At 38.0% G+C, this 25813-nt stretch overlaps 1 protein-coding gene across 4 annotated transcripts in view; it reads left to right on the top strand.

The window, feature by feature from the left end:
- The window catches only part of GRM1 (glutamate metabotropic receptor 1), a 182314-nt gene that overhangs the window by 16173 nt on the left and 140328 nt on the right, over positions 1–25813 (top strand). For all 4 annotated transcript variants that reach the window (XM_065835561.2, XM_071806386.1, XM_071806387.1 and 1 more), the window contains exon 3: positions 23686–23935. In XM_065835561.2, the coding sequence (XP_065691633.2) occupies positions 23686–23935 (250 nt within the window). The remainder of the gene's footprint in view (positions 1–23685; positions 23936–25813) is intronic.

A 25813-nucleotide genomic window follows, 5' to 3' on the forward strand; every position in this document is an offset into this window, starting at 1 on the left:
GTTTCAGAACACAACGAGCATGTTATAGATGCTATCCGTTCATGCAATGTTCTCTTACAAGGCAATTTAGAGTATAGTCATGTTTGAAAACTCATTGTCCTTGTCACACCTACTTGTGCCTTTTCTACTGAGTCCAAATATATGTGAAATAATATATTCCACTTTTGTCATAGCTGTAGTGTTGCCTGTGAAGTCTGAAGCAGAAATGTGCTGGTACCACAAATACCCAAAGCCACATCATTGCTTTTTATAGTTCATATCCTGAGGACACATGAATAATAAAATGCTCTTTAAAATTCTGGCAATACATCTGTATTTACATTCAGAACTATGATGTGACTTTAATGCAGTCAATGGGAGCTACTGACTGAAATTTATCCATACATCTGACTCTATGGAAAGATCCTTTAAGGTGCAGAATACTCTTGCTTGAGTACACCCAAAGCGTTGTGAACAGTAGCTTAACTTTAAGCACTTGAATTATGGAGGACAAGAATTAACCACAGACTTACAAACACAGTTTCTGGAGATCACAGACATCACAACAGTGTCCAGTGCTGTACAAGATTAGGCATGATGTGCTTATCTCACATTAAATACAGGCTTTCTACCAATGAAACTAATGTTTATAAGCCTTGTGAAGGTCTGTGTAGCGGGTTAGGCTAGGGGGAAAAAAAACAACCTTAGAACTGTGCATATCAGAGGATTATGAAAACTGATGAGTGCATTGACTAAAGAAAGGCTACAGCCCACTGGGGGAAAAGGGCAGGATTTTGGATGTGCTGCTTTGAAGAGATAGGTAAAAATTAGTTTCCACCATCTTGTCTTTCTCAAATTAAAGTGGAGTGCTGAAATAACTGATTAGCTCAGCTATCTTTTCTAATTTTGTAACCAGAAGATCGAGGTAAGTAGACAGCTGAGTGCTGGAAATTCATTGTATTTGCCCATGTAAGAATTAGGATTTATTTTAATGTATTTTATTTGTTTTGCTTTTATTACCCGTTTGCTAGAAACTGGATTACACCAGGGTGTAATGCAGTCATCTCAATTTTTTTCTCTCTCTTTTTTTAATGAATGCTTTGAGAGTGCTGATTTGTGTGTGCTTAAATTCACAAGCTCAGACAACAATGTCATCATAATATGTGCAAGAAAATAAGACACAGAGCAGAAAAAGAAAGGAACTATTTTCTGCGTCACAAAAACTTGTAAAAGGCTACTGGCTTTTTAATGTTACCAGTTTCCTTATATGAGTACAAACTTCAAACTTCCTTGACTTCCAAGGAAGCTATCTTAAATTGCCTATCCTCTAACAAATACTAACTTAAATTACAGAACGCACATTTTTTTGTGGACTGGTTTTTTTTTTTTTTTAATTACAAATTACAGCTCATATTCAAAATAAGCACTATGTACTTCATTGCTCGGTGGGGAGGTTTCATTGTGTACCCAGCAGAACACCCAAGGTGACTGACTGGGAGCTGCCATGGAACAGCACTGTGTTAGTTAGGAGAGACTTGTTGAAGAGATTCTTGAAAAATGATTTGATTTCACTGAATAAGCACCTTCCAAAGGAGGAAGCATCCTTTAGGAATCTTCTAACTGTCTCTGTCTCTAACTCTGCGTCTCATCATCCCATCCCCTGAAAATGAGAGCCTGTACCTTCCTGTACTAAGTTCTCCTGGTTTTTACTACAGCTTCCTCTCTCAGGCCTGTATCTCGGAATCTATATTAATACCTAAAACTGTTTCTATAAAGCTCAGTTGAATATTTATTATTCTTAGAAAGTATTGCATTCTGGAAAAGCACACACTTATTGCCAGATCTTTCTTCTTGAGTACTGTTCTTTTCATGTTTTTACTATAAGCCACCATATTTTGGTAATTTGAACAAACACGTATAAGCACCTCTGGACCATACAGAAGTGACAATCATGCCCTCAATCACTGGGAAATCTGTATTCTTTAGATTAAAAAAATAAAACTGTCTGAGCTGATCTGCAAGCTCAGTTTTCAGACAGGCAAATAATTTGAAAAAAGGCTTTGTAGTCATTACAGTTAGATCATAATTAGCTTTTTATTGTTGTAAGTTATTTTAATCTAAAAATAGAATTCACTTTCAACCCGATTCCATTGATGTCAATGGAAGATTTGTCACTGATTTCTGCTGGAAGAGGTTTTGGGTATAATTATTACACAATTTCAATGCAAATATACATACAAGGAAAATGTATAACGATATGAGGAAAGAGGCTTATAAAACAGGGGAGCTGAGGGAAAGCCTGTACATCTTATTAATAGAAACAACATTTTATCAGTTTGCCTCATTTTTATGTGGTAATATTTCAGGAATATTTCTAAGAATGTAAGTCCTTTTAAAGAATTGCTTCATGGTAATGTACATTTGAATTTCAGTCTCAGGGAAACTTGGCTTTATGCTACTACTAATTATCTTTGTGATGGCAAAGGCCATTGTTATTTAGAATAAAAGGATGTTCTCTATACTCTAATCAGGAGCACAAATAGGCAAGGACATACATTATTTTAGCAAACAAGAGAGTGGGAATGATGTACACCTGAAAGCACAGATGTTTTACCCATCATTTCGGCAACTTTGATTTTATTCAGAGCATTTAAGTTCTGCGTGCATCACGTTTCTGCTTTACTGCTAATTAGGATTAGATCCAGTAGACAAGAGGGATCCAAATATGTTTCACAATTACATGAAGAAAACTCAAAAAAATGAGGATGTTTTACCTTAATCCTAACTCACCTTGAATGGTGATTTGCTACACCTCAGCTGTAGAGAGAAATGATTAATTAATATATTTATTATGGACAAAAGTGCTTTGGACAACTGAAAATAAATTATCTCAACATTAAAACAATATTTTATTCTGGAGTACTCTTAGTAAGAGCCAAGGAGGGAAACATGATGTTGGTTCTTACTTTACATGTTATCTCACTGATCACACTGACTGGAAGAGAGTCCAGATCAAATTTTCCTCTGAGAAGATGGGAATACCATTTTGTGAAGCATTACTGTAAAAAGTTACACTGCTGTATTTTGGAAGAACTTTCTACGTGTTGATTGTTCCAAGTGGTGGGTTGACCCTGGCCAGCAGCCAACCACCCACACAGTCACTCACTCACTCCTTTCCACTCTGTATCATTGGGATGAGGAGGGAAAATAGGAAGAACAAGAATGAGAAAACTTGTGAGTCAAGATAAAGAGAGCTTAATAGATGCAGGAAGGAGGAAAAATCCTGTAGCGAAAGAAAGGAAATTGCTTACCACATCTGACAGGCAGACCTACACCCAAACAAAGATCTCCAAACAATGACCCCCTTGGAAGTCTAAAACCCTTTTCTACCTCAGTTTTTATCAGTGAGCACATTGTCATACAGTACAGAGTAAGCCCCTTGCCACTTCGGGTTAGCTGTCCTGATTGTGTCTGCATCCAGTTTCTTGCCTGTCCCCAGCCTACTTGCTCTGGGGGACGAGGAGGCAGAATTGGAAAAAGAGAAAGCCTTGGTGCTGTGTGAGCATGGTTCAGCAATAGCCAAAACATTGGTGTGTTAGCAACACTGTTTTAGGAACAAATCAGAAGCACAGCCCTGTACAGGCTGCTGTGAAGAAAGTTAACTCCATCCCAGCCAGACCCAGTAGAGTTCAGCTGGAGAAATACTGTATTTCAGTGATTCAGTCAGTCTTCCATGTGAAAGATGTATTTTCTTATCCTCTTGTGTCAAAATTGAAACTTGTCTGATGAATGCTCTGAATGCTGAAAGGCTTGGCTTGAACTTTTATGTCTGCAGAGGTCTTGTTGAGTCTGTAATATCAACATACTGCAGCTTTCACAACTTAGCACATTAGAATTAATGACATTAGTGTTTCAACTTGTAGCTAGTCAAGTACTTCAAAGTGTAATATTATTTAATCTAGATTTACAACCTAGAGCACTCTAATGGACAGTTCCCAGGTTGGATGCTTCATGCTTAAGTAGCCTGGATGTCTGTGTGACCGCTCTGCTGACAAGTAATAGGGAGATGTTACAGACAAATGACATTTTCTACACCTAAGTTTGAAAATTTCTTCATGTTAAAGATATTTCCAAGTGTTCTAGAAGTTTGTGAGCATATGAGAACTTTAACTGTTTTGAAATAGGAATCGTATTTTAGGAATGCAGGCTAGAGGCAGAAGTCCAGCTTTGGTGCCACTTGAGCAGGGGTTTCTGAAGAAACAGTCCAACTCAAAATCACATAATTCTTCAAGCATCTTATTCATGGACTCCCCACACTGTATAATTGTCTGTGTACACTTAATCCATTTTAAAATCCAGCCTGGTAAATTCCTTAATATCAATAGTTTTCTTGGAATGTTGTTTTAGAATTTAATTCCTTCTACAATTAAAAGCTGCTTAATGATTTTATTTTGGTTCTTACTTTGAAGGTTGTTTTTTCGATCCAAGAAGGAGATTGAGCCCTTGGAAATATCACTTTAAGTAACATCTCCCTGTCTTTCATAATCTTGATGGATACTCATTGAAACTTCACCAGTATTCCAGTATCTTCTAGTACTGGATATTACTGCAGAAACAGTCATAATGCTGTGAAATAGAATAGAATTAAGGTAATATGTTCTCTCTCTGTTACTGCAGTATAACACTTATTTATGTAACTAAAACCTAATTGTATTATTTTTGTAAGCACATCATTACCTTCAGTGCTTCTCTATTATAACCCCTAAGCTAGCGATTGCATCCCATGATGGAGTACAAGATCCTGTATGTGCAGCATTTTTATTTCTTGAGATTTTAAATTAATGCATGTATTTAGCTGCATATTTCTTTGTCTATGACCAGTTTACTGAATTATCTAGATCATGCTGCATTAGTAACTTGTCTCCCAGTCTTTCTGTCATTTGCAAATGTTATTGGTAACGCTTTTGTATTTTTTTTTCCAGGTCACTGATTAATGTTAACTAGTAAAATCTATGCAAAGAACCTTATAGGACACAATAAAGAGACTCTCATTCAATGAGTGTTCACTCACTGCAAGTATATGTTGACACCTACCCACCAGATTTTAATCTATTTTATGTATGCAACACTGATTCTTATCATTCCAGGTTCACAGCCAAAATGCCATTCAAAATAAAGGCAGATGACCTATGGAAAACTAACTGTATTGCATTGACATTATTATTTTTAATAATGAAGCTTGTAAATCCATTGATAAAAGATATTTTGGATTACTGAATTTGAAAGACCTAGTTTCCACACATACATAACAATTGGCACCTGTTATATTGCCTCACTCTCTTAACTTTTTTCCTACTCAAGTTCCATGACAGTTTATGAGTTATTTTGTCCAGAATGGATGTCAGGCTGACAGACCTGTAATTACCCAGCTGAACTCACTCATCCTTTTAAAATATTGCCCAATACTGCTTTTGTTGCAGTCCTCTGGCACTTTACGAGTTCCAACATATATTGAAAATAATTTCTGGTAGTTCAGAGAGCTCATCAGCAGCTACTGTCAGAAGTTATCTGAACACATCAATTTTAAAATGGCTGACTTTTGGAACTGCCACTTGATTTCCTTCTGAATTGGGAAGGGAAATTACCATTCTTCACTACCATCAACACCGTCATCGTCTTCTGGTATGTATACATTATCTGTCTCTTTTCCAAAATACAGAACAAAAACTTCTAAAATGCTTCTTCCCATTCTGCAGGGTCCCTTCTAGCCCTGCCCCATCATCATTGTCCTTTATCTGTATCCTTTTCTTTCTTTCCTTTTCTGCACTTCCCAGCTTCTAATCTTTCTCTGTTATCTTTTGGACTGCCATACCGCCAACTGTAGCCAAATGGGATAATTTCCTTTTTTTCCAAGACAGGAAAGCCAGTTCGGATCTAAGAAAAGAGCATGGCTGGGTGGGCTTAATTGGGAGAGGCCAAGGAAGGCCCAACTCTGCTCCTCAGTTTCCCTGTGCTTAGTGTGGCAGGAAGAGCTGGTTGGTGTCACTAAGGGAAAGACATGTCACGTGAGACAGTAGAGAAGTGACAGCTCCCAATAGTCGTGGTCAGGGCTCCCACACCCCACATCTTGGGAGCTGCCAGGAGTGACCGACCTGCTGCTCCAGAGCTTTCACCCAGCCCTGCATGCCAGGGCCTCTGTTTTGCTCATGTATTCAACAAACTTTGAGTCAGCTCCAGTTACAGAGCTCCCTGCTTAGCAGATGGCTGTTGCTGTGCATGTTCAGATGGCAAATCTCTGATGGTGTTGCCCAGACAGGTTGCCCAGTGAACATTTGGCCCACTTGAGTCATTGTTGTGCCTTTAGTTGTGCCTGCAGTTGGTTTTCACATTGAAGAAAATAATATTTTGTTTCTCAAGGATAGTGAGTACAGCAGATATATCACAAGAAGTGTCTGTTATGAGTGTAGCAATATGACAGATCTCAACTCTGCGAGAAAAGAAAGAAAAATGGTCATTTACAATTAAATAATTTTTTTTTCACCGCACCCTGTAAGTTAGAAACAAAATAGTTCATCCATCTCTTGTTGTATATATACATACATAAACATACAGAAAGGCTTTGGATGTTTTTCATAGACATATTGTTTTGTGTTCATTAATCTCTGCTAATATCCATATCCAGTCAAAATAAAACATTATTTAGGAGGGGAAAAAAAAACAACTAATCCACTCAAATTAAGTTGTCAAGACTAAAATAGCTGGCAGAGATTTCAAGAAATGTTAAGAAAAACAGAAATCTTTCTGCCTTTGACTTTCTGTAGATTTGCAAGATTAGAGTGCAGGCATCGTGTCAGAAGAGCAGTAATGCTTGTGAGAGAGCATTTATCAAGTGCTAACAAGAGGATGAAGGAAAATTGAAATGACACTACAATCTTAGTCTTCATTAAAAGTGAAGTAATGAATTTTCCACAAATTCGTTTTGACAAATGATGCTCTGACAGAGTTGACACCTATAACAAAATCTGAGTAAAGTGGATGCTATTCAGGAAGTGATGTTTTAATTTATATATATTTTTTCCCCTATCACTATGATGTCAGTGAAATAGATAATTTGGATTTGCATTTTTTTTTCTTAATTTATCTTTGACCATCAATACTTTTGGCTCTAGGCAAATATCTACCTACAGAAGCAGAAAAACCATTAGCTTCTTGGACTGTAAGCAAAACTAAATAATTAATCTGATTAACATTGCCAAGGAAAGATGTAACACCTAACCTCATTTCCCAGGCAATGGGTGAGGTGACATTTGTGAGTATGACTTTGTTAACAGCCTTTTCTGTCTCAAGGTGGATTTTATTCATTGGAAATGCAAACATTTCCATGTTGATGAGATTTAACAGAAGATGGCACGTTATGTGGGGGAACTCTTGTAAGCTACTTCTCATAAAGTATCAGTTACAGCTGTCTTTGGGATGCAGAGTAAAAGCAAGGCTGGTAGTCATGTTCCAAGAAGATATTTCAGAGGTATTTCAGCAACATATTTCAGATATAAGTATTAGTCATGATGTTTGTTTATCGGATATTGAGATGATAGACTCTAATCTGCAGCTGAGAAGTACCAAGTGAAACTCATCACAGCAGGATTTAAGTTCTGACAAAGGTCCTGCTGTTCCTGAGCTTTTCTTTAGATGATGCTTCTCTAACACTTACTGAGTGCAAGTGATTCCAAGGAAAGCATCAGCCACCACTACTTTTAGCAAGTAGTATAGGGCAAAAAGCTGCAAAGCCACTCCACTAGTGAAGAGGCCACTGAATGGCTCCAGGAAGAAGATGATTCTCCCTGGGTGAGTGTATTAGCAGTATGTCGCCAAAATGATCGCAGTGCCATTGGGAACTTGGCTCCTCAGTTGTCTTTCTGAATGTGTTTTCTTTGCCCACAACTGAATGAATGAATGAATAATTTCAGGGAGAACAACAAGGGCAAAAAGAATCATCAGATACAGTTCCTTTGGCTACATAACACTATTCAATAAGTGATTTCAGAAGGTTCCTGTATATTAATTCGGTAAATAAATAGTTTGCCTATTTTCCCTTTTTTTAAAGTAATTGCAGTAAGCTGTTAGAGGGTGTCTTAAAAATACCATCTTTAAATAAGTAGTTAAATTTACCTCTGGCAGAGTCTAGTGATTTACATTTTTTATCAGATCCCATTTTGTCTGCTTTCTAATCTCTTCATTTTATTTGTAGTGTGTTTTATTGATTTGTTATGCCTTCTTTGTAAGCTTAGGAAGATGCAATAGGACAGTTTGGAAATATTGCCATTCTATATTGCTAAAATTCTCTGAGGCACTGTATAAGCCTGCAACCCTCATCTTTTTCAGAAGTCTTTTGCTTGAGCCTCTGCTTTTTAAAAAATAAAATCAATAAAAATTCAGTCCAGATAATTTCACACTTTAAAAAAAGGGGTTCCATTTAAAAATTCGATTTTAATTTATTAAGAGCTTGGAATCTCTCAAAAAGCGATGGCCTAAGATTGGGGTAGGAAAACTACTTAGCCAAAAATGGATATTCTTATGCAAAAATACTACACAAATAGTCATCAGCTAAAATAAAGCCTTTTCAGGGGTCAGAAAAAGTAATACAATGATATATCTTTTACTTCAACTGACTTTCAGCAGACCCAAAAGATACTTGCAGGGACATTAATCTTTTCTTATTCCATGGTAATCTTGCCTTGGCTGTTCTGTAAGGTGTACTTGATGTTCCTTCAGAGTTCAGTAGTGATTTCTGGTGATGTGTTTGTTGTTGGTGATGGTTTGTCTTTTTATTTATTATTTTTCTTTTTTATACAACTCTTACATTTTCCCACTCCATACAATGAGTTTTTTTAAAATCAATTTATCTTAGAAGACCTAACCTGTCTACCTCCTAGGATCCCAAAAGCCTATAACATGCCTGGTCAATGATGCATTTTTTTCTGTTAAACATGGCCCCTCTGTACTGCTGTAGCCATCCTGGCAATACAATCTCCTTGCCTCTGTGTAGACAGCAAGCACCCAAAGAACATATAGAGGAATGCTGGAACCAAGAAAGTAAAAAGTTAGAAAGCAAGTGTTGCTGATATTTATTAAAATCTCCAGACTTAGTCAACTTTAATCCCTTGGTCTTTCTCTGCATCAAAATGCAACAGCATTTTTTAAAAATGTCATAATATAAACCATAGGTGCTTGTTTTTGTCCTTGTGTATGCATTTAAGTCCTGACTCAGTTGTTGAAATCCACATCCTCAAAACAGTAGATTTTGGCCTTCACTGTGTCATTTTGCATGCTTTCCAACAGCATATAAATAGTCAAGTTATTAAAGTTGAAAATTGAGGTCTGCCTAAAGCATCTCCTTCTCAATAATATGTTAATATGCATAACCATATGCTTTTCTGATTATATTAAGACCTGGACAGATGTGTGTGATAAGATTGTAGTTCCTTTGAAAATACCATAGCATAGATGTTTTTAAGGATAAAACTAATCTTAGACACAAAATCTTGTACACATAAGATACAAAACCTAGCTGTTGTTATGAAGGAAGCAGACCACAGAAAAGTCTAACAGGTGTCTGAAAAATATGTATGTTCATAGAAATTCTGTCCATGATTTTGAGGTTATTTGTTGCCAAAGGTTTTGCAGGAATGAGCTCGCTCACTGTTGTGCCAGTAATTCCTGTCATCAGGCTGACATTTCAAGAGCAGCCTTTTGCATTTGTACTTACCCTCCCAGATGCATCAAAACCACAACCACTCTCCCCTTCTGTGGGGCTGCAGTGACAGTGGAAGAGAGGCCATCGCATTAGCAGAAAGAAGTCAGGGCCAGACTGTCCCTGGCAGGCACGTTTCTCTCTCTGTCCATATGGGACACTTACAGTTTTGGACGAATTGCTCATGGAAGTTGTACATATTGCATTCTTGAGGGAGCTCCTTATGGCCTTATTCCTTTGGGTAAGCATCCTAGAGGGGTTGGAGCCGAATTCATAAAGGAAATATTCTGGAATCTGTGAGAACAGTTTGTGAATGGTTTTATTTATCACTAGCAGTCTTTTATTTGCCTTTACTCGCTGATATTTTGTCTGTGCAATCAGGAAGTCTTGAGCTGGATCCTGATGGCATCAAAGGAAATGAGCAGTGGCTAATTTCAATATTACCTTCTGAGGCTCCAAGCAGTTTCAAAGGAGATGGAGAAAAATTTGCATCCAGACATATTTTAAACAAAAGCACTGCTCACTACTTATTGAACACACGGATGGTGAAAAATATAGCATCATTTTAGAACAGAGAAATCCTGCTGATAATAAAGCAGCTAAATGCTTTCTGCACTGTGCATATAAATGGGATTTGCCTGGTCTCTGAGCATCTCTGCTGTCACGAAGTGCCGACTCACACGTGCCCTCAACTTCCCTGCTCCAAGCAGCTGTGGGTTTGTTTCTGTATACAACCACATAATTTACAGATATTTACAGAAATATCACTTGTTTAATCTGATCCAATCATAGGGTCTAATAGGAGAGGGCTCTTCAATATAGCCTCTAAGGCAAATCTTATTTACTTAAAGGTGCTCTGTAGGATCACCTCATCGTGATCAACTTCTCAAATATGCAAGTGCATGCAAATCATACAAACAAAGTATTCAGCTGCCTGAAAAATAGTACTAAGAAAGAAAACATTGAGAATTAATAAAAGGGACATATCAGTGACATCCAAAGTGGTATGTGACTGGTATATCTCTTAATTACGTCTTAAGAAGAATTGCTAGTTTTTTTCAACAAAAGTATGGAAAGTGTCAAGGTTTTTTATGTTCTTTTGGTCAAATCGTGGTGCCCCACTAACATTCATCAACTCTAACTTAAATATCTTGCTCACTATGGAGATTACGTGGGACTTGTACAAAGGACTACCAGGTCTTAAGTGTTGGAAATGCTTAGCTGGAGAGTGAAAGAGTTTATGCGAGACCTCAGTGGTATGCAGAATTTGCAGTGATCCGATTTCTTTTCTCTAAGAAGACCCATTCTTCCCTCCAGCTATTTAAGACTTTTATGAACCTTTTATGAGGTCGCTGCCATAAATACCATAACTATTTTATTTTTTTTTTTTTAAACACTTTGCCAATTTAACACCTATGTTTATTATAAATTTTACTTCTGAAACTTGATGGCAACACAGAAAAGAAAAAAACCCAAACATTTCAGCCCATCTGAAAAAAAATCAAATTGTCCAGTACAATTAGAAACTGAAATTTTGTTTATTTTTGGATACCACATGTGTTTTGATATCAGCACCAATTCAGTTGATTGTGTTTGGATTAGATACAAGAAGCAGATGATATCTAGCCTGAAAACATTTTACATGTCTGAAAGATTCAGTATCTTTTCACTGTATGTTGCTAACATCTTGTCACAGAACATTATGTTACTTCCTACCAGAGGAACATTAGTGATGCTAGGTTATACAATGCCAATATGGAATTTCAGTGTCTCATGCTTTTGGATCGTACTCCCATGATACCCAATCAGGACTTTAGGAACTGATTTTCTAATATGTCTGGTTTTAGAAGTATATCGGTTGAACTGCTGTACTCCCTTTGTCAAAAGTAGATCTTCCTGCTGGAGAGAGATATATGGAGTATTTTCGCACACAGATCAGATCTACCACACTCGCTGTCACAAGATCAAGAGGGACCCACATAGTCATGTATTGATTCAGTCAAGGCAGAAACATAGAACACCCTGAAAAGCACCATAGCTCCTCTACACCCTTGATGGACACCCTCATCTAAAACCCTGGCAGATGCGGGGCTGCCCTGTCTCACAACACTGGAGCTGGCTGAGGCATCCCCTGTAACATTCTCACCAAGAAGATCATATCTGTACATCTGCAGATGGGTTTTTCCTCGCTCCCACAGCTGTGAGATTGGAGCCAGCCATGTCGATGGCAACCCTTTGGCTGCTGTCAGGGCCAAAAGTCTTGTTTCTATGCTGCCAGCAAAACACCTCCTAAATGTGCCCTGCTGTCTGACACTTCACAGCCTGCTTTGACAGCGGTTAATGACAGTGTTCCTGGAGAGCTTGTGCACAGCAAACTATATAACCAAAGCTGCCTTGCCCTCAGTATTTGAATGCACTTGATATATGCACAGCCCTGGCCTTTCTCCTCCTTTTTACCACCTGCCACCTGGGGTCACCCACCTCCCTGTGACTCCTTCTCCCCTGCTTTACCTCTCTACCTGAGTTCCCATGTCAATAAAGAGGACATGGCATGGCAAAGGTGCTGCCCTGCCAGCAGCCACTCACTGGGTGCTCAGCAGAGGGCTGTTCCCTTTCCTCGGCACATCTTTCCAGGAGCGTTCATTTGAGGACTGAGCAACTGAAGCCACGCTGGGGTGATGTGCTTGGATTCAGATTGTTTTGCCCTGGGAACAGGAGGTTGCTTGGGACCTTCTAGATGACTGTGCAAGTTGCGAGCACCCAGATGTCATTCCTTAGGAGCTGCTTGTAAGCCAAAGGGCTGTGGGAGTGGAGGAAACAAAATTGCGATATCTGGGGAAAAAAAAAAATAATCTTTTTGTCTTTCTCTGTGAATTGTCTGATTTCTTAACCCAGCAAAAGGTTCTTCTTTTCCCCCTCCAACATGCTGTTTTACAGGTCTGCATAGCAGTGTTGCACAGATCTCCCCAAGGACACATGATATCTACAGGTGCTGCAGGGGGCCTCTTGCCCCTGAGGCTGCCCTCATTCAGTTCAGAGAGCTTGGGAGCGGATCTGTGTGCACTCCCCGGGTGTGGGCACAGGAGGTTTCAGGCTGTAGGAGGGTTGTTGCTGGATGCAGCCTAGCAAAGCCATACGTACACAGGACTGCTGCCCTTCTTGGTCAGAATGCAACGTGCTGGCCAAGAGAGCTGGTCACTCCCAGCTGCTGAGGCCAGATAATGGCTGTTATCTCTTTTGTGAAATAGTTTTGTGATACTTGTAACAGTTCAGTTATTTTGGGGCTTGGCTAACTCATTATCTATGCTCAGTCCCAAATTATGCATCTGTAGCTTAATGGCAATTCAGAGGAGAGAAGACGAACTGTTCGTTTTGCTCTTAGTTCACAAGCAGTGTTCTTAAGTGCTCTACAGTATCTCATGTTTTCAGGCTTATCACTTTGTCCTACTTGCATTTAGACAGGTGGGTTTTTTTTCTGTCTCACAAGTCTACCCTTCTAAAGTTCACTCTTTTATATTACCTCTGTGGGAGCTACAAAAATTAAACTAATAATTTGTTCTTTGCTTGTGGTAATCCAGCTTTTACATTCATTTCCTGTACTAGCTCTGCCTGGATTCTCAGCATTAAGTCACCTTTTAATCTGCAGATATTACAGTAGCCTGTGAGGAAAGGTATTTCAAATGTTTCACCAATCAGCAGCAGATATGCCTTTTAATATTGTGTAATTCAAACATTTATATTGTGTTAATCCTTGAAGTTATGAACTCAGTTGGAAATGCTGGCATGAATATCTCTCCTCAACTTTATCATTGGGGAACTGTTCAAAATTGGGATTTGATTTCTTTTTTTTTTTAAATTTATTCCTGTCAGTCTCAAATCCTACAAACACTTGTGCTCGGTATTTAATGTCTCTGCTCTAAGTCTTTTAAAGCATTACTGTGAATATTCAAGTCAGCATCTGTGGCGGTGTTTGCAGAACTGGGCCTTCAGCTTAAGGTTGATTAGAAATATTTTCACTAAATGCTTTTTGGAGGGGGGTGTTACTGAAAAAATATTTATAAAGTTAAATATTTTTGAAAATATTGATTCTGCAAAAATGAAACACTTCTGCTTACTTGTTTGGTTTTTTTTTTTTGCTTATGCATTCCAGTCCTCTTTTCCTAGGCCTTGTTCTAAAATTGTTAAAAAAGTCTTTTTTTTCCTTATCTCTAGCTTTTATACTGAGCATCTAAACCTTTCTGGCTTTCATTCTTGTATCAGTCCAAGAGACAGAATTATTTAATATGTTATTCTGTGTTTCTTCTAGTTGTGCCAGTATAATTGATTACGGATGATTGCTTGTAATAGTCAAAATCAAAAGTAGGCTGTGAGTGTAGACAATTTAGATAATATTAGGAAATTGTATTTATTTTCATCAAATTCTTTAATGGACACGTAGGGCAAAGCAGCCACTGTCTTTCTTAAACATATTTAAGTTAAAACACAACTCTATCTAAAATAATATGATTTTCTTCTGAATAATAAGTTTACAATAACCAGGGATTTGATAAAGCATGCATCAAAAAGCCTATCTAGCTCCTCATTTGCAAGAAAACCCAGAAGCTTATTCCATTTAAATAAAAGGTTTCTCTGATGATGGCTAAGCTATGATTAGGTATACTTTTTAGACAGAAGACTAAGGTTTATTACTTAGATATTATTCCAAACCTGATATAATTCACATCTAGAGTTGTGGTTCACAGAAACAGAAAGTTTTGGTGTCTAAAAATCATAGATAAGCCAAAATTGCCCTAAAGGCCATGAACATTTATCTCTGGAGTTATAGTTCAGGTCAGTAGCTTTTTGGATATTTGTTTTGATTATGTGTTTCAGTAGACAGTAATGAATAAAATTTAATAGTTCATTTGGCCCTCTTAAAATTTAATAAGCATCTGATAGTGTAACCACTGAAATTAAGGACTCCAGTGGGAACAGTTCCAAGCACTAACTTCTCTTTAATAAGATGAGTAGAAAATACACTTCAAAAAGTAATTTTATTTCTAATGTACTTTCCAGATACCTCCTAAAATCATTGATAATGTAGGTTATTGGGAAGAGTTCATGGTCTTGCTGACTTTTAATGGAGTATCTTATGATGTTTGGCCTTCTACGCTGCCTAGAAAAACATGATTTGTGAGTATCAGGTTGGATAGGTTCACAACAATAAAAATAACTATGTTTAATTCTCAAAATTGTGGGGAAAGGTCAAAAACTGTGATTTCTCTGTGCCCTCAAGCTCAGAAACCAGATAAGCAGTAAAAATATGTTTTAAAATTTCCATTAATTCAATCATGTTCAAACCTTCATCCATAGTAGGGTATGTGTGTGTGATTTTTGCTCAATCAAAGTTGACATCAGTATTTTAAATCTGGTGCTTGAAATGTGAGCTAAACTAAATGTGTAAATGACAAACTATGAGCAGAACTGAGCAGGGACTTCATTCCTTCTTTTTTAAATGTCTGCTCATATTAAAAAAAAAAAAAGAAAAGTGAATATTTTTCTATGTTGATGTCCCTTTTGGGTATACTTTCTATAGCTATTTTTGTAAATGATTTTACTGACTATAATAGTCACAGCAAGATTTAGAAAAAAAATAGGTATTATTCATAGGAGAGTGTTGGAACTTAATTCTCAGGTTTACTTTCTCCAGTCTCATCAAGGAACAGAAAACATCTGTGACCCATTGTTCAACCAATGCTAATCAGCAGAACTAACCAACAGTTCATGTTAAGCAACACTAAATTATTTTTAATACATTTTGAAGAAAACTGGAAGCCAGTAACTGATAAGTCATGAAAAGAAAAATCAACTTCCACAAGTAAATTTGTTACAAGTACTGCATATCAGTCAGGGTTGGACCTGAAGTACTTCCATTAGAATATAAATAAGCCTCTAAAGCTCCTTGTTAGACACAAAATAAATAAGCACTGGGTATAGTCTTTGAATACATTTAGGAAAAAATATTGGCATAAAACTACATTTTCACATTTCTCTTATTAGGGAAGTGCAATTTAACAAAAATACCTTCGTTACTTCAGGATTGATTCCACCTGTGCTTGTATTTCTGACAAGAATATCAATTAGTTTCTCAATATGATGCACCTGCCTTACTCAGGATGAAGGCTTAAATGTAACCACTTTATCCAGTAGCAGAGTTTTACTTAATTTGGGTTTTCTTTACTGAGATAATGCATCACCATGGTAAACTGTAACCTAGCATTTACTAAAATCATGCAAATTTTCTTATCTGAAATAGTTTCACATCTCTGAGAAGCTGGATTATGTTAGGAATACTGAATTGATTTACTACTGTAACAATCACCTAACTCCATGTTTTTATCTTCTGTTTTAATTTTCTCCCTTGTACTTGGCTTTACTTGACGTTAGAATATGAAAAGACTAGTCTGGTCCCAACAGCTCACTTTTTGTATTTCTAGAAGGACCTTAATTTCTGAAGAAAATAAGCTGTAAACACAGATGACAGAGATCTGTAGTGTAGCAAAGATTATGCATTTAACTCATCCTTCTGACTTTTGTCAGGCTAAAGTACATTTGCTTTGAAATCTGTGATGAACCCAGAAACATTTGCGAAGATACTTTGAAAGAATACAGAGCATGTACACTGCTATTTTGGTTTCTAATAATGAGTTGTCTTCTCAATAGTTAAAAGACAGTGAGGCCTCCATTCAACACAAAATCTCTTTAGCTCTGTCAAAGAAAAATAACCAGGGAAATGTAAGGAAAATGCTGATTCCCACAGTGCCATGAGTTGCCCTGTGAGGCAAGCTGGTGATGATAAGGGGGTCTGTGGTACTTATGGGTGAGAGTAGGTTATAAGCAGCTTTAGAACTGAGGAGCTGTGTGCCTGGACCTGATCTGAGCAGCAGGGAGCTGCGGGCAATCCAGCTGGTCTCCAGGAGAGGAATACCTGTAGTGGGTGTCTGTGATGTTCAACCTGTATTATACTGTCCTTGGGGGTCAATGTCAGAAAGACTTGTTTCTCTCTTCTTTAATATCATTGTACTTGGGGAAATTAAAATAGCAACTTCAGCATTCTTTGTAAAAAAGCTTATTTTTTTTCTTTGTTTATCTGCAAACTACTTACAATAAAATCAGGTAGAGTTTTCCTTTTAAGCTTTGCAGTTAGACTGGGATTTCAGGTCTAGCAAAGTGTTTTCTTTTGGTATTTTCTCCGCTGTTTTGGCCTGGCTGATATCAAAACTGGAGTCCCTGTCCATGCGGAATTTTTCTTTTTTTTGAAGTGGCCAATGCTTTAGGGTTTGTGAAGTGTTTAAATAGCCTAACTCACCTGCTTTGAAGCTATCCCTTAAAAACACCTGGGGTGAGATGTACTCAGTGAAGAAAGGAGTGTTGAGAAAACTAGTTGAGCTCTGAAAAGAAACTGTGATAAATGGCTTTAGCTGTCAAAGTCAACATTAAATGAAGAGGGTTCACAGAAAGAGGAAACACAAATTCTATTTGGAATAACTGAAAACTGGTAAAAAGCAACCCCTCCTGACATCACTGTGATTTTAGCCTTGAAAAAGATGTTATTGGGAAACATGGAAGTCATAGAATCATAGATTCTCTAAGTGTCTGGTCTTTGCTGTTTGCATTGTGGCAGAGAAGTCTGGTAGAGGAGGAATGTTGTCAGTTCAGCGGTCCTGGAAGGCTTGTGTTGATGGAGCTGCTTTCTGTCAGTGAAGTATTTATGTTTGGGATATATCAAAATAACACACACGGGTGGATCAATTTCTACAACTTTTAGTTTTTTACCAGTCTGCTACATTCAGGGAAGAAATGTAGACTTTGGCTTATATATTTAGCTTTCACAAACAAAGGAGTGGACAAATGGATGTAAGTGGTTGAATCATTACAGTTTAGAAAGTGACTGCTTGTCATCTGAGACTCATTAGCTGACTATGTATGTGTTTCCAATCTGTTACTAACATACTAGTTTAAATTTGATAGTTAAACTTCTTAATTTTAGTTTGCAATGGACTAAGAATATGCACATGATTATTTAATATGGTTCAATTGATAAGAAATGCATTAAAATGAGATAAATCAGTCATTTTCGTATTAACTGACTATTCAAAGGTGCTCTTGTGGCACAGCGAAACATGTTATAGGAAGGAAAACTGGCACTCTTTTTTGCCTTTTTTTTAAAAAAAATAATAATTATTTTTTTCCCCCTCACCAGTCCAAAACCTTCCAGTCTCCCCAGACTTGTATTCCACATCTGTACAGTTACTGCCATATTTAATATTACTAATAGTTTTTTAAAAATCAGTTATTGCAACATATCAGGAAGTAACTTCATAATCAGATCATGACCTTGTCCTACTCTTCTCAAATAATCTGCCTCTGCAGTAGAGAAGCTTTTGAGTAGTTATTCCTTGCTGTTATGTCACACAGTGCTCTTCTCCTCTTATTTTCTCTCTGCTGAAAAGCAGTTAATTAGCTGAGGAAAAGAGCTTTTTTATAATGAATCAATACTAAACACTGAAATAAATTTCATATCTCCAGCAATATATCTACAATCTTGGGAGAGATGAACAAACAAATCATAATGCTGAGAGAGGAAAGGATAGGGACCTTCCTGTGATATGACTTGCCTCTCTAGTACCTTGCAGTGAAGCTAGATTTTGTGGTTATCTTGCCTGTGCACTTCCTTCACTATGTGTTTGCAGGGAATGTTTTTTTTTGTTTTCACCTTTTGTCTCAATTGTGGTTACCACTGCTGTTTTAGAGGAATAAATGCAGCAAATAAGCCCCTAATGGCAAGGAATAAGTGACAACACCTGAAGGTATTGCTCATGACCCACATAGGTGCAGTATCTTTTTGCTCCCTGCCTTCTTTTATTTAAGTGCATTGGAGCATTATTCCAGGCACTGTCCCCTACTGTGGGTTTTTGTTGTTTTTTTAGGTGTGTCCCTAAAAGTGTCTCTAAAGAAGTAGTTGATATTTCCTATTGAGATGGAAAGCAGAGTGAGAGAACAGACTTGGTCTTTCTCTTCAGAATTCTGGTTTTCTTTCTCTCTAAGTGTGTGTGGTGTTGTGGTTTTGTGCTTTTATTTATTCATTTATTTATTTTAACAGATGCTAACTTGTATTTCGAGGAGATGCTCTCTGCAGCACAAACGGGAACAGTTCATATTTGCTTATACTGCCCCAGAAATAAGTTATAAGCCCCCTGAAAACATAGCACTTGCTGTCATGTGGTTTGGGAAGACACACACAAGCACTCTGTGCGTCCCTCAAGAAGACAATCTCCAGGATTCTCATAAGCTTGTAATTGCTGAGGCTACATTTCCGCTCAATTTCATAAATGAAAAATAAATGGTTCTCTTGACAAAGGGAATAGGGGTAAATTTGCCAAATAGCTATAATAAAAAGAAGCATATAAACCTTTTTAGATGGAGCTCATGGGTTTTGCTCCCCATACTGCTCAAGTGTTAATACAAGCAAATGGTGTTACTGTGACATAAAAGTAATACTTACTGTCTCATAGGAGCAATTTATGAGGCTAAATTTTTGGTACTTCCTTCTTTTTGTCTGTTTTCTGTTGATCAAGATAATATCTTTGATTTTTTTTACTACAGTATCTTAATGTTTTTGTTAAGATATTTATTACGTGGAATTCCATGAATGAGAATAATTCCCACTACATGTAGCTCTCACCAGCATCTTCAGATATGTGGGTCCTTCTCAGGAATGACCTTATACAGTGATGAAGCAAAGCTCTCTTTGGCACTGAGAGAAGTGTCATGAAAATCCTCTTAGTAAAATTGTAGCCATGATAGGGTTAGAATTTACCTTTGCACTGCTGTACAGGGTTTGCTTAAAGCATACGAGGAAAATATTCAGTTCTTTGAACGGGGTTCATGCTGAACAGAGCTGAGAAAAAAGAAAGAAAAAAATCATTAAACATGAGCAAGATATTGTGGGTCTCAAAGTATATTAGTGACTCATCCAGTTTTGGGTGAAAGTCAGAAGCAAATCAGTTGTTTGTAGCTTCACAATAATAAATACCTGGCTTTTCACAGCTTATTCTGGTAACACATCTGATTCTGGTAAGAAAAGCAGTGGAAGATAGGATTGAGTATTTCCTTCAATGCCTATTTCAAAGGAAAATTAGCCCTCAGCACATGGTCGTGTTTTAACTCTTCACTGACTACTGTCTTGTGCAGATTTCTGCCATTACGCATTTTCCCTCCCAGCTGTTGCACGTGTATGGATTGAAACAGATGTGTCCAGCAAGCTGGTACAGATAGATATGTTCTTGGCTGTTGTACAGAATTAATTAGTGTTTTCTGTTCTATACATATTCTTACATAATGCTTACCCTGCCAGTTGAGTGCATTGAACAGTGTATCTAACATCTCACACACATTCGTTTTCTTCCTGATCTTTCCTGTGGATGGGGGAGGTGTGGAGCATGCTGTCTTGCCTTGAGAGCACAGCAAACAGACAAGGAGAGGACCTCTCAGGTCACCACATCTCATCTCTGGCTGGTGCAGACATTTGCGTTACATAATGCTCCTGTGAGCTGAGCCAGCGCCACTCCAACATCAGATTTCTTTTTGTGCTGCTGTTGGAAACCTGTTCTGCTACTTTTTCCAAATAAGGGTTAGAAAACTTTCATTTTTAGCTTCAAATTGTTTCTGCCTTGTTTTCTTTGCCTCTTTGATCTTGTGTCAGTGTTGTTCTTGATCTTAATTAAGTTTTCCCCTTCTGGGCTGTTTATCACCCTTATTGGATTTATAGGCAACAGCCTTACTCCCTCTTAGTCTATATATTTGTAGGTTGTTGTGCTGTCAGTACAGGTGTCACTTTGTTTGAGGTAATTGTTATTTCACCAAAATTAAAGCTTGGAAAAATCATTCCAAGTGGATTTAAGTTTTCATTTCTTGAAATCATTAACTTGAATTACACAGCAGATTTTGTGCAGCAGTGAATGTATGAGAAAATCCCATCCCACCTTAATATGTAGGTAGGAAACCTAGTGCATTTATTTTCTAATATGCGTTGCCTGAACAGCTAAGAAAATTCAGCTTAGTCTCCTGGCTCCCCTTAGTTAAGACTCTAAGACTAATCCTACTGGTTTCAAATGAGTCTGTGTTGCATAAAGTTCCAAGTGAAGTCAAGAAACTTATTTCCTTCAAAGCATAACGTGCTTGATAATGGCAAGTCAGCAATGAGGCTGTCTTGCTTCAGGCTGGAACCTCAGACAAGTCGTGAAAACAGTACAGATGAAACTGCCTAGACTCACGTCCCTGGTGACTGCAGGTTGTGGCCTATAAACATATGGAAATGTTTCTACCTTGTCCTTCTTGGCATATTGGATATTAGGAAAAATTTATTCAAGGAAAGGGTTGTGAAGGACTGGAACAGGCTGCCCAGGGAAGTGGTTGAGTCCCTGGAGGTGGTTAAAAGATGTATAGATGAAGTTCTTGGGGACATGGTTTAGTGCTAGAGTTAGGTTATGGTTGGACTTGAATGATCTTAAGGGTCTCTTCTAACCAAAGTGATTCTATGATTCTACAGGAGAAGCCCTATGTGAGGTCACATCATTTACTCTAATACAGGGTCCTGGGATAGGGCTGCAGGGCTGAGGCCGCACAGGAGCTGCTTAGTGCTGCATTCCCACAGGGCTCAGCTCTTTCTCCCTTCCCCTCACCCCGCAGCCATGCAGGGTTGTGGCATCACTCCCACTCCGCAGTGTGCCTGGCTCGCAGACAAAAAAGCAGACTGACCTGCTTGCTGTCTCTGGCATCAAGTCACAGTCTGGAAAAGAGGCCACTCTGCTGTACTGCAAATCTGTGAGAAACTAGAGCAATTCAGTGCAAAAGGCTGGGGAACTTGAGTTTTGACACTAGACCTGTCAGGTTTGCCTGCATGCTAGCATGACTATGACTGTTGTAGTGTGTCTGATCTGCAACAAATGATAGACATTTCCAGAAAAACACATTTATTTCTATTGGATTTATAAATTAAAGAATGCCTGAACTTCCCCTTGTTGAATTTTCTCTCTGGTGGCTACAACTTTTGAGTTGTTGTGATTTTTTTTTTTTTTTTTAAGAAGTTCGGCTGATTAAGAAGTCTTCCTCTTTGCAATTTTCTATTTCAAACTGTTACTGCAAAGGGGGAAGGTGGACCTCTTTGGTCACCCACTGGTTGAAAAGGTCTGGGTCTAGAAGTGATCAGCATATATCTGATGTTACTCCCTCAATAAATTAAGCAAACATCATGGATGTGGGTAACATAAAATTAATGCTTCTCTTTTTCAACCATTTCTTGTTACTGTTAATAAATGTTTTTTTGTAATCCATCTGCTTCTCTTGTGTGATTGATGTTCATCATAAATGCTGTGCTCATGGCAGGCATAAAATATTCAGAGAAATCTTGAGATTTCACCTGTCTCCGTAGTTGAAGGCACTTGAGTTTTGTAAAGCGGTTGATTAGGCTTCGCAAATGTATGAATAGGAAAGTGAAGGGAATTTAAGAATGAGCTTTGATGTTGTCTAGACCACAATGTTCAGATATTTCTATATTAGAAAGAGTTATTTCTGAAGTTCTTACAGATAGAAAGTCTCCCATTCCAAGAGAAACATCAAGCCTAAATTTTAACTGTCATGAACACTGGTCAGTCAAATTATTGTAAGTGGCTTTCCAAATGCTACCAGATCAGCGTGTGTTAAATTTACATCCAACTTTGTCACCGTTTACTGCAGGGTGACAATAAACCATGGCAGATGCTCTCTGTGAACCCTCCGCCCTCCCCAGTAAGGGAAGGTAATACAAGGAAAAGGGAGAGAGACTTGCAAGTTGAAAATGTTAAAAATGCTTTACTAATGCTACCAATGAATAGAGGAAATAATATGAGATATATAAAACCAATATTGAATATCCTGGGGTAGCACAACGTTTCCACCCTCCCGTGGTGGGCGGAGGCAGTGTGGCTCCAGCAGCTGCTGGGCAGGCACCCAGAAGTCCTGGGTGGGACTCCGCAGCAAACCAGAACTGGATTCAGGGATGCAGGGTCTGGATCCAGGCCTCAGATCGCAGGGATGACAGGCAGGGTCCTCTTCAGATGCCAGCCATGGTCAAAGAGAGCGAGACTGTTGTGATCTCCTACTTTTATAGGATGTATGAATTGTATAGAATGGAATACTCGGTCAATTTTAGTTACCTGTTCTGTTCACCCCTCCTTGCAAATACATCCCTCTCACTTATGGGACATGCAAAATTTATCAGTAACCTTGACTGCCATAGCAAGAAGTCTAAACCTTGTCCTCTTCTGCATACCACTGCTAATGTTATGAGCTTTGGAGCGCAGTGTCTGAGAAAAAAAACATGCAGCCAAATTCAGAGAAGTGCCATTACTTAGGAAAGCTTAGGTGAAAGAAAAATTCACTCAAAGAGAAACTGGCTTTGTTTTTAACAAAACCAGGACAAATTTTCATTCACTTTTATGACCGTGAACTGCATATGCTACAGAATGGCTTGGAATTAAATCCTTTTTTCTCTTTACTGTGCCTGTTTTCCTGGACTAGCGCAACTGTGATTTTTGCCATAGACATGCTGATAAAACATTATTCTTACTGTCTGAGCTGCCTTCGCCCCCATTCTTACCTGTCTATCCCTTGTTTGCCTTTAATATCCACTCTTAAATCAAGGTAAGAAAAGAAACTTGCAGTCTCCAGGTCAGTTAAGAGCTACTGACACATGGATATCTTGTCGCTCCACTGAACTCTGAGTATGTTCACATTGTTGGATCTTATTTGCTCTTCCTTCTGCTAATGCTGGCTGTTTTTTTTCTTTTTTGAGGTAAACCATCTCTTTTTCATTACAACACCCCTTAATTAGTTAAATCCATGATATAAAACAAGCTTTTTTTTTTTTTTAACAGGGAATTATGGGGAAAGTGGAATGGAAGCCTTCAAAGAGCTGGCTGCCCAAGAAGGTCTCTGCATTGCTCACTCTGACAAGATCTACAGCAACGCCGGGGAAAAGAGCTTTGATCGCCTGCTCCGCAAGCTGCGCGAAAGGTTACCCAAGGCGAGAGTGGTGGTTTGCTTCTGTGAGGGAATGACAGTGAGGGGGATGCTCATTGCCATGAGGCGCCTGGGAGTGCTTGGGGAGTTCCTGCTCATTGGAAGGTAAGGCGCCGAGTGTGACTTCTCTGCCCGTTCTCTACCCCTCATCCTGCAAGCAGTCCTTTCACTTCAGAACTGTGCAATTCAGGCTACCTGGAACTTCCATATTTACTTGTCTAATGAAGGAAAAGAGGTGGCAAGATGGTAGAGCAGATCTCAGGAAGGGGGTATGAAGGTGTATGTCAGCTTGATTGGTGGTGTTAACTTTTACTGAAGTAGATGTTAATTGCTAACTCTTTTATATGGATATATGACATTAGTGCTCATGTGCTTTTGCAGGTTCTAGGGGAAAGTTTCATACACAGATTCTAGAACCAAAGTAATGAGTGAAGAATTCTGGTTTCAGAATATGATCTGGAAGTGTGACACATGACAAAATTTCATGTGTTTCACTAAAGATGTGTCCTGATAATTTGAAACCCCAAATTATCAAATGGTTTTAATTACTTGAACTTTTTCCGGTTTTATGATTACAACCTGGTATTTGCAGTTGTACACTTTGTTCTGGTCTTTATTATTGAAAGCTAGGGCACTGATATTATGCAGACTTGTTTGTTTTTTAAAACATCAAACTTGCTGATGGTCAATTCAGTATGTACATGTGTTTTTATATTATCAGATAACAGTGCAAACATGTTTGGACAGGCAATATTGTCCTTATCAAAATGAGAACGGTTGCTTTTTTCTTTTAGAGTTTATCTTTGTAAATATTCACTGAAATATGGTCATTTTAATTCTATCACATATAGTCTATCCACACTTCCACTTTTGTGATAGCTCTTCTTTTGAGGCTTCTTTGACTTTCACCTTGGTTTTGCAATGCCTTAATGTCTGGTTTTCCGTTTCAATGAATCTTGTTCAAATGATGAGGACTGACATTTTCTATCTTGTCTGTTAGGTTGATAATGTCTTGTTTAATCCTTCTGTTTATTTTTTGTTTCTTTTTTATCTATAGTTTAAACATCATTTCTTCAAGGTCTTTGACAATTGTCTTCATACCTACTAAGCTTCTGTTGCCTTTTTATTCTGTTGTCATTCTGTTCTACCCGACTTCTTGTCCTTTTCTTTCTCTAAAGTCTTTGTCTGTTATTGTTGTGACTGGGATGCTCTTCTTTTGCCCTGTGCTATAATATTGGTCTTTTCCTGACTGCATTGCTCCTCAAAATGCCATCATGATTTCTGAGTCAGGTAGCTAATCTGGCCTAAGTAATCATATGAAAGCAATCAATGGTTCTCTTTCAATTGTTTATTTTTGTTGCAGTCTTTGATTGCAATCTATTTGGAGCAGAGACTGTATTTCTAGAAGGGTGTGTAGATAAGATAGAGCACATTTGGAAAACCATCAGCATTAAAATGAGAGAGTGAGGCAGTATTGAAAAAGATGTTCTAGATTTGTACATGTACTTTTCATCTGCATCATTCAATACGCATCATTTGAAATTAATAATAGGGTTTTTCAGGACTGACATCTTTTAAGTATGTTTTTTCAGTGAACAGAAGAAACAATAAAATTAGTCTGAATGACAGCATTCTTGGTCTTTTTGTAAATGCCCTGCAGCCTTGAGCAATGCTGTGCTTTCTTCATGTATTGTCACTCTGTAGTGGTGTCTTATTGTTCACCTGCTTTTGTTGCCCCCTCTGTCCTGACAGAGTGCGAAAGGAAATCAGTCTCTCACATTAAGCACCAAAACTAGGTACTTTGGTGGTACAAATCTTAGTTTCCTATTAGGTAATTCCCTTAATCCTCTGTGGATGTGTGGAATATTTTGGCTTGAAATTTTGACTACAAACTTTTACCCAGCATTATGCTACTCTCTTTTGTTCAATTGTGTGTCTCAGAATCTGCCCAACAATATTCTGAGGTTTTTGTCAGAAATTCTC

The sequence above is a fragment of the Patagioenas fasciata genome, chromosome 3, assembly GCF_037038585.1.
Source record: "Patagioenas fasciata isolate bPatFas1 chromosome 3, bPatFas1.hap1, whole genome shotgun sequence".
In the NCBI taxonomy this organism is placed as follows: domain Eukaryota; kingdom Metazoa; phylum Chordata; class Aves; order Columbiformes; family Columbidae; genus Patagioenas; species Patagioenas fasciata.